At 42.1% G+C, this 17,540-nt stretch overlaps 1 protein-coding gene across 3 annotated transcripts in view; it reads left to right on the top strand.

The window, feature by feature from the left end:
* ADD1 (adducin 1 (alpha)) overlaps nt 1-17,540 on the top strand; it is a 99,461-nt gene that overhangs the window by 71,430 nt on the left and 10,491 nt on the right. For all 3 annotated transcript variants that reach the window (XM_012655041.1, XM_012655042.1, XM_012655043.1), the window contains 8 exons: nt 4,932-5,012; nt 5,260-5,409; nt 7,604-7,747; nt 7,855-7,953; nt 8,656-8,832; nt 13,572-13,823; nt 16,586-16,687; nt 17,359-17,448. In XM_012655041.1, the coding sequence (XP_012510495.1) occupies nt 4,932-5,012; nt 5,260-5,409; nt 7,604-7,747; nt 7,855-7,953; nt 8,656-8,832; nt 13,572-13,823; nt 16,586-16,687; nt 17,359-17,448 (1,095 nt within the window). The remainder of the gene's footprint in view (nt 1-4,931; nt 5,013-5,259; nt 5,410-7,603; nt 7,748-7,854; nt 7,954-8,655; nt 8,833-13,571; nt 13,824-16,585; nt 16,688-17,358; nt 17,449-17,540) is intronic.

The raw sequence follows: 17,540 nt of genomic DNA, 5'->3' as shown, positions 1-17,540 counted from the left end.
AATGAGAAAATATGAAATTTATACTTTTTTTTCCTTTTTTTTGGAGATGGGTCTCATTCTGTTGCCTGAGCTGGAATGCAGTGGTGTGATCATAGCTCACTGTAACCTTTAACTCCTGGGCTGAAGCGATCCTCCTACCTCAGTCTCCCAAGCAGTTGGGACTATAGGCATGCAAGCCTAGCTAATTCTTTAAAAAAAATTTTTTTAAGAGATGGTGTCTCGCTGTGTTGCCCAGGCTGGTCTTGAACTCCTGGCCTCAAGCAATCTTTCCCACCTTGGCCTCCCAGAGCACTAGGATTACAGGCATGAACCACCAAGCCTGGCCCGAAATGTATACTGTTTATAGCTGCATGAAATATGTTATATAAAGAAAAAAGAAATGATTGATTAAAAATGGCTATATAATTTTTTTTAACATGGAACCTGACAGCATGCTTCTAAAATTCACATGAAGAAGCAAAAGGCCAAGAATAGTTGAGACACTCCTGAAGAACTAGGCATGGAGATTTTTCATATCAGATATCAAATTTAATATAAAGTGATGATAATTAACATAGTGTGCTTTGGTCAAAGGAAGAGACAGGTAGACCAGTGGGACAGAATAGGAAGCCCAAGACCAGCTCTGCAAATATCAAAATTAGATGCAGAAGAGTCGGCATTGCAGATCAGCAGGGGAGGAGCAGATTAGGCAGTGGTTGGTGCTGGAACACTTGGATTGAAAAATCACAATTTGAAAATTATATTGGACTTTTATCCCACACTACATTTACCCACAAAGCAATTCTAGTGAATTAAGGATTAAAGGTGAATGAAAGGTAATACTTTAAAAATGTTAGGACCAATATAGGTGAAAACCTCTTTAACCTTTGACCTCATGAATGGTATCCTAAGACACAAAAATCACCTATCATAAAAGAAAAGATGGAAAAATTTGACTACATTTAAAAGGAATAAATTTCTCATTATTAAAAGATACCATAGGCCGGGCGTGGTGGCTCACGCCTGTAATCCTAGCACTCTGGGAGGCCGAGGCAGGTGGATCGCTCAAGGTCAGGAGTTCGAGACCAGCCTGAGTGAGACCTCGTCTCTACTAAAAATAGAAAGAAATTATGGACAACTAAAAATATATATAGAAAAAATTAGCTGGACATAGTGGTGCATGCCTGTAGTCCCAGCTACTAAGGAGGCTGAGGCAGGAGGATCACTTGAGCCCAGGAGTTTGAGGTTGCAGTGAGCTATGCTGATGCCACAGCACTCACTCTAGCCAGGGCAACAAAGTGAGACTCTGTCTCAAAAAAAAAGATACCATAAAGACAGTAAAAATAAAAACTATAACCTAGAATAAGTTGCCCCACAATGTAGTCAACAGAAATTAATATCCAGAATAAAGAACTATCAATAAGAAAGGGACAAACTAGTATAAAATGGACAAAAATCAAGAAAATTTCACAGAAGGGGAAGTAAGAATGCCTTGTAAAAATATGAAAAGTTGTTTAACTCATTAGTAACCAGGAAATTATAAATTAAAACCACAGTGAAGGCTGGTGTGGCGGCTCATGCCTGTAATCCTAGCACTTTGGGAGGCTGAGGCATGAGGATTAAGTCTTGGGGCCATGAGTTCAAGATCAGACTGAGCAAGGGTGAGACCCCCTTTCTACAAAAAGTAGAAAAGTCATTTGGCTGTGGTAGTATGTGCCTGTAGTCCCAGCTACTAAGGAGGCTGAGGCAGGAGGATCACTTGAGCCCAGGAGTTTGAGGTTGCAGTGAGCTATGATGATGCCACTGCACTCTAGCCCGGGTGACAGAGAGAGATCCTATCAAAAAAAAAAAAAAGGAATGAAAGAAATACCATTTCATAGGCATCAGATTTTAATTTTTTTTTTTTTTGAAACAGACTCTCACTCTCTTGCCTAGACTAGAGTGCCATAGCATCAGCCTAGCTCACAGCAACCTCAAACTCCTGGGCTCAAACAATCCTCCTGCCTCAGCCTCCCAGGTAGCTGGGACTACAGGCACGTGCCACCCTGCCTGGCTAATTTTTTCTGTTTTTAGTTGTTTGGCCAGTTTCTTTCTATTTTTAGTAGAGACGGGGTCTTGCTCTTGCTCAGGCTGGTCTCGAACCCCTGAGCTCAAGCAATCCTCCCGCCTTGGCCTCTCAGAGCGCTAGGATTACAGGCGTGAGCCACCACACCCGGCCAGATTTTAATTTTTTAAAAAGATGATTGTAGGCCAGGTGTGGTGGCTTACCCCTATAATCCTAGCGCTCTGAGAGGCCAAGGCGGGAGGATTGCTTGAGCTCAGGGGTTCGAGACCAGCCTGAGCAAGAGCGAACCCCCCATCTCTACTAAAATAGAAAAATTAACCAGGTGTGATGACCTGCGCCTATAGTCCCATCTGCTCAAGAGGCTGAGGCAAGAGGATTGCTTAAGTCTAGGATTTTGAGGTTGCAGTGAGCTGTGATCACACCACTGCACTCTAGCCAGGGTGACAGCAAGACCGTCTCAATAACAACAACAAAAAGATGATTGTAGAAGCATAGAACTATCATACACTACTGGCAGGGCTGTATATTTAATTAGACCCTTTTTGAAATAACTTGGCCTCACCTCCTAGTTTATGACCCTGGAGAAAGTTCGACATATTCGTAGCAGCATAGTTTTTAATGGCAAAACCAGAAACCATGTCCATTGATGGGAGAATAGATACATAAATTGTAGTATAATCATTCAGTGGATACTATACAGCAGTGAAAATAAATTATAACCATGTATGTCACAATCTGGAGGAATCATAAAAATAATGTTGAGGAAAAAAGTCGCTGAAAAATACAGATTGAGCTGGGCACAGTGGTGTGTGCCTGTAGTCCCAGCTACTTGGGAGGCTTGGATGGCCAGGATCATTTGAGCCTAGGAGTTTGAGACTAGCCAGGGCAACATAGTGAGACCCATCTAAAAAAAAAATAGAGTACCATTCCAATTATATGAAGTTTATAAACACATAAAAATTAAACAATATATTGCTTATGCATGAAGATATAAGGTAAAATTGTCAAAAGAAAGTGAATGCTTAATACATAATTCAGGATAGTGGTTACTTCTGGGATATGGGGAAAGAGAAACAGAGCTTCTGAGATACTAGAATTATTCTATTTCTTAAGCTGATTGATAGGCATATGGGTGTTTGATTTGTTATACTTATTGTCATATACCTTCTAAGTACTCTTTTGTATGTATGTTTTCAAAAAAAAACTTTTAAAATAAGCAAAAAAACCTGACATTTAATTTTTTATTTCCATCCTTATTTTTTTTCATTACAACCAATATATACACAAATTCCTTATTTTTTATATTTTGTTTTGACCCAACTTGGAGATTAGAGCAATTGCCTAGTTTTGCTTTGATAGTTAAAAAGGTCAGCATGCTTTTTAAGATAAAAGAGCCGACTTTAGGGAATAAAAAGCACAGCTAAGTCACCATTGATGGGACGATGTATTGGGGGAAGGTAGAAACCACATGTACATTTTGGAAACACCTGAAAGAGAGTAGAGAAGTGGGTAATAGGGATTTATAGAGACTGGATATTATAGAGATGAATTTACAGAGGGTGAGTTCAGTAATGGTGATTTACTATTGCTGCTCTGGCCAACACTGATCACAGTAATAATGGGAGATGCCATTTATCGAGAGCTTTATTGTGAGCACAGGCCCTTGTTACCCTTCCTTAATGGATAAGGAGAACGGGGAGCTCAGAGTGCCCAAAGCAGCACAGTGTATTCTTGGCAGAGCTAGGATCTGAACTTGACTTTGGATTTTATATTCTTAACCCCGTTATACAATACTGGAGGGATCAGGTGAGTTTAGTAGAAACATGACATAAGGGGAGATAGGATAGTTTCAGATATCTGAGAATTAACTGAATGGCAGAAGAGATAGAACTTGTTCTGTGTCGTGTACTAGAAGCAGTGGTAATAAACACAGGAAGACAGACTTCTGCTCAGTGTCAGAAAGAATGTTTTAATTATTAGCTTTCCAGTTTCTATTTATTTATCACAGTACCATAGTGCCCATGACATGGTAGGTTCTCCGCAGGTAGTTGCTGAATGAAGAAATAAGGCCCCATCACTAAAATTAGAACAAGCAGACCCAGGATGTGTTTCTGTTTGGGCCACCAGAGAAGAAATCACTACAGTCCTTAGGAGGTTGGACTAAACACCTTAAGTCCTTTCCAACAAACACTAAATTCTACCTACCTGACCCTAATTAGGATTCTGGGTTTCTCAACCTGGTAGTAAGTGTATTTCAACTTAATCTTTGGAAAGTCTCTTGAGTCTATCCCAAGATCATTATAAAAACAAAATTGAATGTTTTTGAAGGCAGTACTCTTTTCTACTGCTCTGTTCCTAGCATAGATCATGTGGTGCACAATGTATACCAAGTCTGCATTGAATGAATTGTTGCACAGGGAAAGATACATTGTGGAAGGAGCAGACAAATGGGGCGGGGATGAAGATGTGGGGTTGTAGACACATAAAAAACTGACTTTTTAAAAGTAAGTTTTGGTTTTTATTATTATGCCCCTGAGGAGTGACCCCTTTTTGCCTGTGGTGCTATTTGGTAGCCACCAGAAGGTGCAGTAGAGTAACGTGGCAGGAACTTACTGACTTGTTAGCTAGTGTAGAACTGTTTTTTCCTTTGTAAAGTCAGTTATCATGAGTGTGATGAAGAAGCACTTTATGTACTTGATAAATAAAGTTACTACAACATAATAATAGAAAGCTTCCAGTACCTCGCAGCTGTGTGACAGGCACTATGCTTAAGTACTCCTTACATAGCTCACCTAATGCTCTCAACAAATCCGTAAGTTTGTGGCCTAAAAGAGATGGAGATACTTTCAGTTGGACTTTTGAGCTAACTCAATCATTTTCCCCACAGTCCAGAGTGAGCTCCGAGTTGGAACACTTCCTCATTGTACCTTTTGGGCTGCTTTACAGTGAAGTGACTGCATCCAGTTTGGTAAGAATGTCCTCCTCTTTGGCATCATGTACATGTGGGTCATATTAGGTCATTAAACACCTTCAAATCCAGCTAAACATATAACCCAAGAAATAGGAAAGAACCCATGTTTTATGTGATTAATTCAGTTTGAGAAAAACTTTCGAAATAAGTTATAAATACTTGAAACTTGATTTTAAATAGTTTCTAGTTAGGGTAATTTGAAGTCTTTTTGACATTCTAAATTTTTGGTTTTTTTTATTTTCAGGTTAAGATCAATCTACAAGGAGATATAGTAGATCGTGGAAGCACTAATCTCGGAGTAAATCAAGCTGGCTTCACATTACATTCTGCAATTTATGCTGCACGACCAGATGTGAAGTGTATTGTGCACATTCACACACCTGCAGGGGCCGCGGTGAGTGTGCCGTCCTGGTAGTGCCTTAGCTTTTAAAGCTGTTTAGTAAGAGGCACTTCTCATTTTCTCTGAATTGCCCTCCTTTATTGTAACAAGTCAATAAACCTAATTTTGTTGGATTAAAAAAAAGTTTCACAACTAAACTTGATTTTCTTAAAAGAATTTTTTTTTCCTTTCAAGGGATCCATATACGGTCTAATTTTGAAAACCTGTAATATTCTGAAAATGTCTATTAGACTTAACAATTAGAAAATCATAGAGGAGGGGAGGTCAGGTTTCAGTGTGTTGAAGACTATGGGGACGTGCAAGATGACAGCAGAAAGCAGATGCCTCGTTTTGAAAAGAGGAATGGGAAAAGGGGATGGGCAAGCCAGGGTAGGGGATGGAGGGTACTGTGGGAAAGGAAGAGTTTTTAAGGATGTGAAAGACTTGAGCATGTCGATAGGCTGTGGGGAAGGAGCCAGGGGAGAGGGAGAGGCCTGGAAACCAACCTGCCCAGCTTCCCCACACATGTCCTGTCTGGAGCCAGTGGGACCTAGCCTGGATTGTGACTGGGGAGAAGAAGCACAGACTGCGCAGGCTGTTCGGAGGCCTGGCCTCCAAGCTCAGAGCCTCCCAGAACCCGCCCTGGCCATTCACCAAGCCTGGTCCCTTCTCGGGTGAATGGGCCACCCAAACAAAGCCCCAGACCCCTCAGTATGAAGATGCACATTCCAGTTGTCGGTGCAAATTCATGTGAAAACGAAATACTCTAGAACTAGGCTTTATAATCACCAATTTTATATTAAGGGCTTTTTGGACTTATCATATGACAAATGACCTCATTGATTTAGCAATACTGTATATAATCTATCTTAATGTGTTAATGTTATGCATATGGGATTATTTGGATGAATATTAGCCCTGGTTCATTTCACTTTGAACATATGGTTCTTAATGTGAACATCAGAGTTTTTATTAGATGTATCATTCTCTGAATGATGTAATTTTTTCCTAAAAGAATGCATGCTATTCCTTCCAACCACTAAAATGTCCATGGGTTTTTAAGAACCATTAGTGTGTCACGTTTGAGAATATAGTCATGAACAGCTAGCATGAAAGATGTTTTAAAAATTATTCAAATAATTTTGCTTAGTAAGGAAGTTTCTTCTTATATGAGTGCTGAGACTGTGAAAGGAGTTAATTTGGTATTGTCTTTTCAGATTAACTTTTTTCCTATGGAACTGTTCTGCCTATAGATAGTATTTGACTCTTTGGAGCCTGTTTATCTAGGGTCATAATGCTGCTGTCTGTAGAAGACTTTCAAAATTAGCATATTCTAAGGCTACTTTGGGGAATTTTAGGAAATTTAAGGGCTAAATGAACACAGATTTTTTACACTGGGACTCAATTTTACTTAATTAAATGTAGAGAAATTATACAGTATAATTATTGCAAACTTTTATAAATTGTTTTTTGAGACAGAGTCTTGCTCTGTTGTTTGTGCTAGAGTGAGCGGCATCATCATAACTCACTGTGGGCTCAAGCGATCCTCCTCTTTCAGCCTCCCAAGTAGTTGGGACTACAGGCATGAGCCACTGCGCCAGGCCATAAGTTTTCTTTTATCTAATTTTCAAGTGTTTCAATCTTACCTACAACCTAAGATGAAAGGTACACAAAAACCTTACAGCACTTGGAAAACCACCTTTGTTTTTGTTTTTGTTTTTGTTTTTGAAACAGGGTCTCACGATGTTGCCCAGGCTGGCCTAGAACTCTTGGGCTCAAGCAGTCCTCCCACCTCAGCCTCCTGAGTAGCTGGAACTACTGGCATGGGCTGGAAAACTTCTTTGTGTAATGCATTGACTCCTCAGAAGAGCCTGTTGTCTACTCCTATGCTAGACCCAGTGCTCATTGTGTCATTAAATCCAAGCTTACACAGCATTTATAATCAGTGGGGAAAAAAGTCCAGAAAGATGCGGATTTTCTTTTGAGGCTCTCTCAGCTTAGTGATAGCGTTTATTTTTAAATGTGGATTGTTAATGAGCTCCAGAAGTCAAGTTTATCTTAAGTTCTTGAGTTCATTTATTTTCAAGAATAGAACAAAATAAAACATTTCCCCCCCTTTTCTGTTCCTATGAGGAAGCATTTACCATGTCATCAGTCACTGTGTAACTCTGGTTTTTCCTCCTTTCATGGTGACCACTTGGTCTTCTAGGTCTCTGCGATGAAATGTGGCCTCCTGCCAATCTCCCCAGAGGCACTTTCCCTTGGAGAAGTGGCTTATCATGACTATCATGGCATTCTGGTTGATGAGGAGGAAAAGGTTTTGATTCAGAAAAATTTGGGGCCTAAAAGCAAGGTCAGTAGGCATCTAATCTGATATTTAAATTATAGTGAGGAGAAGGAAAAAGGAAAAGTGTCAGTCTTCTTGTCCCGCTCCTTAAAGCCTTCCTACTTTCCCCTCAGGTTCTTATTCTCCGGAATCATGGGCTCGTATCAGTGGGAGAGAGCGTCGAGGAGGCCTTCTATTACATCCATAACCTTGTGGTTGCATGTGAGATCCAGGTAGGGGATGGCCATTCCAATCTACCAGCTTATTTAAGTGTTTCTGGGGTTCACTTGACATTTGTCTTGTAGGAATGAGTCTTTGAGCAATCTCTTTGCCAAAGATGAGCTCATTGAGTTGGAAATTGATCAGATTGACAAGTGCCGTTTCACTGGTTTAAGTTGGCAAAAGATTACTAGGCTTCTTATTTCTAACTTCAAATTTTTCAAATAGATGAGTCCCTACCATTTCTGGAGTACTGGTGTGTGCCAGGCCCGGCATCGGGTGCTTTGCCTGTGTCATCCCATACATTATTTCCTGTGACCCTCACAGTGCTCCTTTTGAAAGCAGATGGAGACAGGTAGACTCGCCCACTGTCTCACAGCTGCAAGCACTCCTTACTTCAGTCTGTTCAGCCCCAAGTGCACATTCTCCCCACTGCTCTCTGGCTTATGTCTGTGGGATAATGAGATCCCAAGTCCTTCATAGGATCCTAAAGGTACTTTGTTTTCCCATTTCTCTGCCAACTGTTAGTGCCTAGTTTTTTGTCATGCTAAAGAAAAATTTCTGAAAATAATCTCGTGATCAGTCTATCACTGTTCATCCTATGTTTTTTATTCTTATACTCTAGCGATTTGGTTTCTGTTGAAACCTGCATTTTTGTTCAAGTGATCTTTCCCACTAAGGAACTCAAGCCATGGTGTTTCCTTGTTTTGGAAAAGGTTCGAACTCTGGCCAGCGCTGGAGGACCTGACAACTTAGTCCTGTTGGATCCTGGGAAGTACAAAGCCAAATCCCGTTCCCCTGGGTCTCCGGAAGGCGAAGGCACTGGATCGCCTCCCAAGTGGCAGATTGGCGAGCAGGAATTCGAAGCCCTCATGCGGATGCTTGATAATCTGGTAAGAATGGCGCCACCACTTGATGATAAAGCTTTTGTTCTAAAAGTACTAATGTTGTTTTTGTAGAAAATGAAGTTGCTATGCAAATGCTTTTACCCTCAAAAATCATAAAGAAGCACCAGGGTTATTTAACTTCTGAGCTAAATCATGAGAAAATATGGAGGAGGAGCTTTCTTGTATTATTGTGTTTTTTAGTGGTAACCTGTGTTTGCACTTAGTGGGGACAGGAGTACAGAGAATACTCTGCAGTAGGCTGCTGGATGACTAGCAGAACCAGCTCAGTAACTGCCATCTCACAAGCAAGGGGAGGGGGATACTTTCTAAATCAGTCAGTCCCATGTTTGGGTTTTTAATGTAAGTTCTAGCTATTTCGGGCCTGATTACTGTGTTACTCATATATCTGTTACCTGTCCATGCATGGGAGACCCTGAGCTGCTTACTGCAGGGACACAGAGTCCAGCATGGTCTAGAAGCTGGGATTGTGGGGCTTGCAGCATAATTGCAGGGGAGGGAGAGAGGCCACACAGTGATAAGACTACACACAGGGTGTGTTGGGGGGATTCAGTAAGGGATTTCATCCTTTTGCAAGGACTGGAGAGAAAACTTAATGTAGAAGATGACCCTTGGAAACGACCTGAAAGAATAGTTAGGATCACACAGGCTGAGTTGAGAGAAGGAAGGTATCTGTGGATAAGACTACAGCATAACTAAATGGGGAATGAGCAGTGGGGAGATGAGAACTGTGCTGTAAGGTGAACCTTTCAGGTTCATCTGATTTTACTAGGTTGATTAAATACTCAATTCCCAGAGCCATATTACAGCACTGTCATTGGGGTCTCAGCCCCGCAGCCACAGGATCAGAGCCAGAGTTCTGCAATTGGGCCCCTTCCATGCTCTAGGTCAGCCTTCTTAGATGGGGTTCAAGAGGGTCCCCTCTTAATGCTGCGTGACATTAAGAAGTGCAGATGCAAGGAAATACCATGTCAGTGTGGGAAAGAGAAGCCTTCTGAAAGGCCAGTGTCCTGCTGTGTTGCCACACCAGTCTTGGAGTGAGTGGGGCACAGGCCAGCTTAATAGAAGAAAGTCCCGGCCGTTGGGCCCAGTCGCAGAGGAGATAGATGGCTTCAGGAGGCAGGAAGTTTTAACTTTCCTGAAGATTTTGGAACAAAAGGAATTCGTGGATCTGATTTGGGCTGTGCTAAGCGTCCTCTTCTCACGAAATTCCTTGCACTTCGGAAAATGCTGGCTGCTGGAGAGACTGGGAGTTTTCTGCCGGAAGTGATAGGTAGTCACAGGAGCATACTCGATCAATGACGGGAACCACCAGAGAGCAGAGTCCTGTGTAACTTTTGAGTTCATTTAATCAATAAAGATTGATTGTATTAACTGACCATCTGCTGTTGAGTCATGAAGAGGACACAGTTCTTTGCCCTCAGGAGTTCATGACCTAGCAAGGGAAATGGACAGACAAATCCCAAATGCAGCCCTGCCCCTGTGGTCTGTGAGGTGACAGGCATGAGGAGAGCTTCAGGGCAGAGATGGCCCAACTGGTCAGGGAAGCAGGAAGAGGAGAAAAGGTCACAAAGAAGGTGGGAGAAGCAGTTGTAGTTAGGTCGCCAGGAGAGTGTACCTGCAGGAGGTCACAACTGGAAAAGCTTTGATGGTGGGGTGACTGTGGCCCAGGCATCTGTGTCAGGAGCCAGAGCCTTCAACCAGGCCAGCAAGGCAAGGAGTGCTGAGCTGGGCCCAGTGGTACAGCCCTTTCCTTCTGGTGAACACCTTGTCATTTCACTGCTCTTCTATCTAAAATTCAAGTGAGGAAGGAGAGAGAGGAGGTAGGAATCCACACCATCCTGCCATACCTTCTGCCTTTAGTACATTTTAGAAGGTAGAGAGAGGGAAATCAAAATTAGGCAGTAATTCTGATTTGATAGGAGAAGAAGATAAAAGATGAATGATTAATAAGTGAAATGTTCATTACAAAAAGTATATTTTATCATTTTTAATATTAGAAAGCCATGTAGTTTATAAGAATTAACTAGATAACAATAATTGATCATAGTTTATGTTTTAATTTAATATCTTTTTAGCAAACATGTTGTTTGCTAATAATTGACCAGGGTCAGGAATAGTTGAAAATTTCCACACTATAAAAAATATTTCATTTTAACATTTACAGTTAGAAAAAAATGCTAGATTATTTCCCCAAAAATCAAGATATAACTTCAGCTTCTCAAAGAAGGAACAAATCCATATTTTTTTTTTTTGAGGCAGAGTCTCACTTTTTTGCCCGGGCTAGAGTGCCGTGGCATCAGCCTAGCTCACAGCAACCTCAAATTCCTGGGCTCAAGCAATCCTTCTGCCTCAGCCTCCCAAGTAGCTGGGATTACAGGCATGTGCCACCATGCCCGGCTAATTTTTTCTATATATTTTTAGTTGTCCGATTAATTTCTTTCTATTTTTAGTACAGACGGGGTCTCGCTCTTGCTCAGGCTGGTCTTGAACTCCTGAGCTCAAACAATCCGCCCGCCTCGGCCTCCCAGAGTGCTAGGATTACAGGCGTGAGCCACCGCGCCCGGCCACAAATCCATATTTTTAACTATAAGCCAGATAGTTGTTCTGAGGTCTGAGTATTACCTCTAATTTTGGTTTGATAGCACTTAGAGGGAAAAAGTAAAGAAAAATCCATGCCCTGTTGGGATAAAATGGAGTTTGTGAGTCCTGGGTGGTTTATCCTGAAGTCGTAGAGATTACTGAGAGTCCTGGCTCTCTAGGCAGGAAGAAACTTGATGATGCTTTAAAACAGGCTTTTTTTTTTTTTTTTTTAAAGAAAACTTAAAGTAATAAGAACTACATTTTTCTGAAGACAGTCTTTTTGTGGCTGAGACATTATCCTTTATTATTCTTCAACAAAGTAGATGGGAAAATTGCCAGTGCAGGCTTTTACCTATCTTTTGAGGATATTTAGGAAAATAAAAATGAAAACGACCTATTAGTGATTATTGCTACCTTTAAAAAAAAAAAAAAAAAATAGACATTAAAGGCATGGTTGGTAATGAAGGTAGCCTCCAAAGAGAAGCAAGAACCTAGAAGTCAGAATTCCTGAATTGAGAGGCATGTTTCTAGGATACCAGCAAGCAGGGGGCATGCCACTGAATCATCTTACAAGTCTAGCTCTGCACAGTCCTTTCAAGTCTTAGTTCTCTTGTCATTTATCACGAAGGTGCTGTGAGTTACTTGGTCCAGGCGTGAATCTGTTAGATAATTTAGCAGACACCTGTCTGACATCCTGTGTAGCACCTCTCTGTGCTGTGTTACAAATTACCGCAAACTTAGCAACTTAACACACATTTATTATTTCATAGTTTCTGTGGGTCAGAAGTTGAGGCACAGCTGAACTCAGTTTAGGCCTTAGGGTGTCGTTAAAGCTGCAGTCAGGGTGTTGGCCAGGGCTGGGTTCTCATCAGAAGGCTTGACTCTGGGAGGAAGGACCCATTTCTGAGCTCCCGTAGGCTGAGGGCAGAAATTTTTTATGACTGTGGCATCCACGGCAGCTTGCTTCTCAGCTGTGGAAAGAGACTCTGGAAAGATAAGTGCTACATTCTTATGTAATACAGCCCGTCACCTTTTGTGAATTCCACTGGTTAGAAGTGAGTCACAGGTCCCACCTGTGCTCAAGGGGGAGGGGATTCCAGGAAGTGGGGACCTGGGGCCACTGTAAAGTCTATCTGTCACACCTACCAAACACCAAGCACCAGATAGGAGAGGTGAGTCAGACACCGTCCTTGCCCTTGGAGATACTGTCTTTGGGGGACTCAGCGAATGAGTCGGTCCAGCAGAGCTGTGAATTAAGTGGGGCCCATCTTTTAAAGCATAGCAGATAGTTGGGAGGCAGAGTTGAAGCTTGAAGTTGAATATTGTTCTATTCAAATGTAAAGTAATTTTGCTGAGAACCAGTTGTCATGAGGTATACTTGTTTACCTTACCTGAAGATTATCACAGTATTTAAACTGGTTTAAAAGGTAAGAAAATATTAAGTAGGTTGATGAATATAACCTCCACAGTAGCCAGCAGCAAGTAAGCCCTGTTTGTGTTTTCAATTTTAACTTTCTGTTGAAATACAATATATAAACAGGAGTGTGTACATATTGTAGGTGTTCAGTTGGTTAAATTTTTAAAACCAAACCTTCTATATAACCAGCACTCGGAGAACAACAATAGCAGCACCCAGAGAGCAACGATAGCAGCACCTCAGAATGTCCCCAGAAGCCCCTTCGGTCACTTACCCCATCCCAAGGGTGACCACTACCCTGCCTCTAACAACAAAGAGTGGCTTTACCTTTTCTATACTTTTTATAAATGGAATCATAGTGTGTATTCTTTTCTAGTTGGCTTATTTCACCTGATACCATATTTGTGACAGTCATCCACATTGTTGGATTTAGTAGTAGAGTATTTATTCTTATTGTTGTATTATATTCATATACCACAGTTTATTCATACTTCTACTGAAGGACTTTTGGTTGTATCCAGTTTTGGTCTGTTAGGACTAGTGCTGCTGTCAACATTTTAGTACCTGTTTTTTGCTGAACATGTGTGTTTCTCTTGGGCATAAAATTAGGAGTGGAATTGCTAGGTCGTAGGGTATGTGTATATTCAGCTTTTGTAGATACTTCTCAAGTGAAACCCTGTTTTGAGATCTGGAATATTGATTGTCTTTCACTCTCCTTGGATCCTAGGGCTACAGAACTGGCTACCCTTATCGATACCCTGCTCTGAGAGAGAAATCTAAAAAATACAGCGATGTGGAGGTTCCTGCTAGTGTCACAGGTTACTCCTTTGCTAGTGATGGTGATTCGGGCACTTGCTCCCCTCTCAGACACAGTTTTCAGAAGCAGCAGCGAGAGAAGACAAGATGGCTGAACTCTGGCCGGGGCGACGAAGCTTCCGAGGAAGGGCAGGATGGAAGCAGTCCCAAGTCGAAGACTAAGGTGTGGACGAGCATTACACACGATCACGTGAAACCCTTGCTGCAGTCTCTCTCGTCCGGTGTCTGCGTGCCAAGCTGTATTACCAACTGCTTGGTCTGTGCCTACCTTACTGTTCATAGTTAGATGATGTAGAGCAAGTTGGGTAGCTGGGGCTTCGGAGGCTTTGGGAATCCAGCTCTTCTAACCTAGACATAAAGCGAACCTTCCTCATTCACTGTCTTTTAGTCAGGACCAAAATCTACTTTATGTACTACCTAAAATTCGAGTAATACTGTCTGCTTGAAACTGCTTAAGATATAACGTACCTCCTTGGTAATTCCAATGTAACCTGACTCCATACATAGCAAAATACTAAATAATTTACATGTATTAACCTAAAAGTAGGAGATCTCCTTCAATCCAAATTGTATTCAAGGACTCTTAATACTTGATGCACAAAAAGATAGTTCTGTCATAAACCTGATATTTTAATGTTGTAAACTCCAGTGGTTTAACATTAAGTCACTAAAGTCTCTTCTTTAAGTTTGTAGTGTTTTCTTAAGCAGTTTTCCCTGTTGGCTTACTAGTGTGTTCTCCACTGACCCTTGTCCCCTCTTCTTAGCCTTGTTCCCCTGCTTTCTATCCCAAAGCCTCCGAATGCACACAGCCAGCTGCCCTCTGCATGGACTGTTGCATGTGAGTAGACGGCCATAGTGGTGAGTCTTCTGACTCCTGCTGGGTGCGGCATGACCCAAGTGCAGCGCAGGCCATCTGCAGGCACCAGCGACAGACGCTGCAAGGGGTGCTTCGTTTCAGTTTTAACGCTGCTCAGAGTTACCATTTGACCTGAAAAGTGCTCCGAGGTCCTGGTGCTGAGACATTCCTCTGAAAATTGGTCTTTACTGCTTCTGTAACCTAACCTTTGACCATCTGCCCAGATCCTGCTTTAAGATGTAGGAGAAGTCCATTTTCAAAAGCCCCTGAATTGGAGTCTTTTATGAGGAGTTTGGCTGGGCCAGACTCATCTATGCATGGCTAGTTCTGTATGAGTTCATTTGAAATTAGGTTAGATATTCCCAAAACCATGGACAGCTAAATAAGCAAAGTAGAGCTTTCTTTTCCCCTTATAACAGTGCTTTTACTTTTTAGATTTATTTATTTATTTTTTTAAAGTTTTGTCTTCCCCAGGTGGTCCTGGTGTTTTCCTGAGGCACAGTTGGTGGGAAGCCTCCATGCTCCTGAGCAGCTGTGTCACGTGGGCAGGGACCCTGCGTGGTTGTGGGGCTCAGAGGGTTGGAGTGTATCTCTCCTCTTCCCTCCTCCTGCCCTCCCTGTCTCCTTTTCCCCCTATTTCCCTTTTTTTTTTTTTTTTCCAATCCAATTGGTTAATTTTTAATTGGTTTAACTGGTAAAAGGAAGGGGCCCAAAAAAAAAAAAAAAAAAAACGTTTCTGCTGCTGATGTTAATCCATAGTGCTGAATTGCTGTGATGAATTTTTCCAAAGTGCCTATGCAATGGCAACTTTGAACTTTATTTACTGTTAGCTTGAAAAATAACTAAATCACTTTAGGCATTTTAGATAACGTATACATTGAAGGGGAGAACTTGTTCAACATTTAAGTTTGTTTCGTATTGTTCTGGAGTAATACAAATTCCATGCAGTGTTCCCAGGTTGGTATATTTTAATTTATAACGATTGTTGTTAAATTGTCAAATGTGTTTAAGCTTCTGAGGTTGTTGTTTTCATGTTTTGACTAAAAGTTATTTTTAATAAGATGCTGGAGTTGTTTTTATCTGAGAAGATACCCCCAGTGAGTACCCCACAGCTCCACGCTCATCCCACAGCCTCCCGTTCACAGCGGCTAAGCATTTGACGCTTTCGTTGCTTTCTTTAAAGTTGTATGGTTTATAACTATCTTATTGCCTCTCAAAAATACTCTGAAAGGCTTAACATTTGCTCTCAAAGATGGACTTGTTTTAATGTTCAGTGCCTACTCATGCCTAAGAATTAGAATTTGATTAAAAATCTTATATTTAATTGGAGATCCAAAAAAATTTATAAGTGGAAGGCACAGTATGTTGATGATATGCACTGATATCTAAAACAGCCCTTAATTAAGGACTCATGAAGCGCTTCAAGTTTGTTTGGGATATTTTTGTAACACTCAAAAATATTAAGTTATATAAAATATTTGACATCACCAAACTCTTGTTCCGGGTAGCTACTGTATAAGTGTTCATACAGTAATTTTCTTTTGGGTTGAAATATGCAAGCACTGCATTCTGATGCTGTCATTTATTTTAATGCAGAACTTTGGTGATGCCCACTCTTGCCTCACAGTACAGACTCTTCCCTACCCCGGGTAGCAGCATCACATTGCTTTTCATGACCCTGTCATCTCATGCTTCCAGTTGGCTTTGGTGTTGGATGACTCTCAGAGCAGTGAACCAATGGTCTCTGAGGACCTCCCTGCTGGTCCGAGGGGTTATGGGCTCAGCTCTGTCATCAGCCCACACTGTGGCTTATATTTCAACTGGGCTTTCTAGATGGTCCTTTTTCACCAGTCATGACTCTGACTTACACCATTAACTGGTTTTTATATGGCCACGTCTTGCTCCCATGGCAACTCTGCTGAGTGACCCAGGAGATAGGGGCATTGGTTCAGTCCTCTCTGTGATGTTCAGTGCATGACCAGATGTGAGATAAATTGGACAGATTGGATGCTATGGTGTCATTTATTGTTGTCATAATCCTGACTTTTCAACTGTTCTTGATATTACAGTGGACTAAAGAGGATGGACATAGAACTTCCACCTCTGCTGTCCCTAACCTGTTTGTTCCATTGAACACTAACCCAAAAGAGGTCCAGGAGATGAGGAACAAGGTGCGTCTTGCCATCAGCACTCGGTGGGAGCTTAGGTGTGGGGTGGGAAGGGGATGCTAGCTGCTTCAGGGGCAGAGGGTGTGCTTGCTTCTAGCAGAGGACAGGTGCCATCACCACTGTTGCATTGCTGCTGTTCCACTAATAGTGAAAGAAAGTGTGAGCAGCAGACATTTTTTGGGCCCCACTGATTCTTGAACTAATGTTGGCTTACAGGTCAGAACTGGAAGCTGCAAAGCCTGTTTCTAGCAAGAGTAGACAACTGCCCCTGCCTTTCAGGGTTCATTCAAAACGTTATGGCAGTGTTTGGTATATCAGAACATGAGCTCCGTCAACATTCACAGTGTCACTAGAGGATAGGCACATAGGGAACCCGCCCTACTACGTTAATGAGTGCAGTGAGAGATCTGTGCCCTGCTGTCTGGAAGGTGTGGGAAGTCGGGAAGAGTCCTCTCCGTCCCTCAGACCTCTGCCCTCCTAAGCAGATTGGACAGTGCCATCAAGTAGGCATGGCCGCTCAGGGCATGCTGGGCTGTCCTGCCTACATGGGGTGGGGCAGAGCAGCAGTGTGGCTTCCACATTGGCGTGGCGGGCCAGATGCACAAATGGCATGGCTCCCAGACACAGTGTGGCTTCTCAGGATGTTGATGTGTGTTTCTCCTTCCTGTCCTCAGATCCGAGAGCAGAACTTACAGGACATTAAGACGGCTGGCCCTCAGTCCCAGGTTCTGTGTGGTGTAGTGATGGACAGGAGCCTCGTCCAGGTGAGAGCTCAGAGTGTCTCTGACATGAGTGGGTGGTGGCTGTATGGCTGTCTGCTCCCAAGTTATTCTTAGAGAGAGAATGACTTTATGAG

Source organism: Propithecus coquereli, unplaced genomic scaffold (assembly GCF_000956105.1).
Source record: "Propithecus coquereli isolate 6110/MARCELLA unplaced genomic scaffold, Pcoq_1.0 Scaffold459, whole genome shotgun sequence".
Taxonomy (NCBI): Eukaryota; Metazoa; Chordata; class Mammalia; order Primates; family Indriidae; genus Propithecus; species Propithecus coquereli.
The sequence above is the reverse complement of the archived record's forward strand: the minus strand, read 5'-3'. Positions and strand labels throughout refer to the sequence as shown.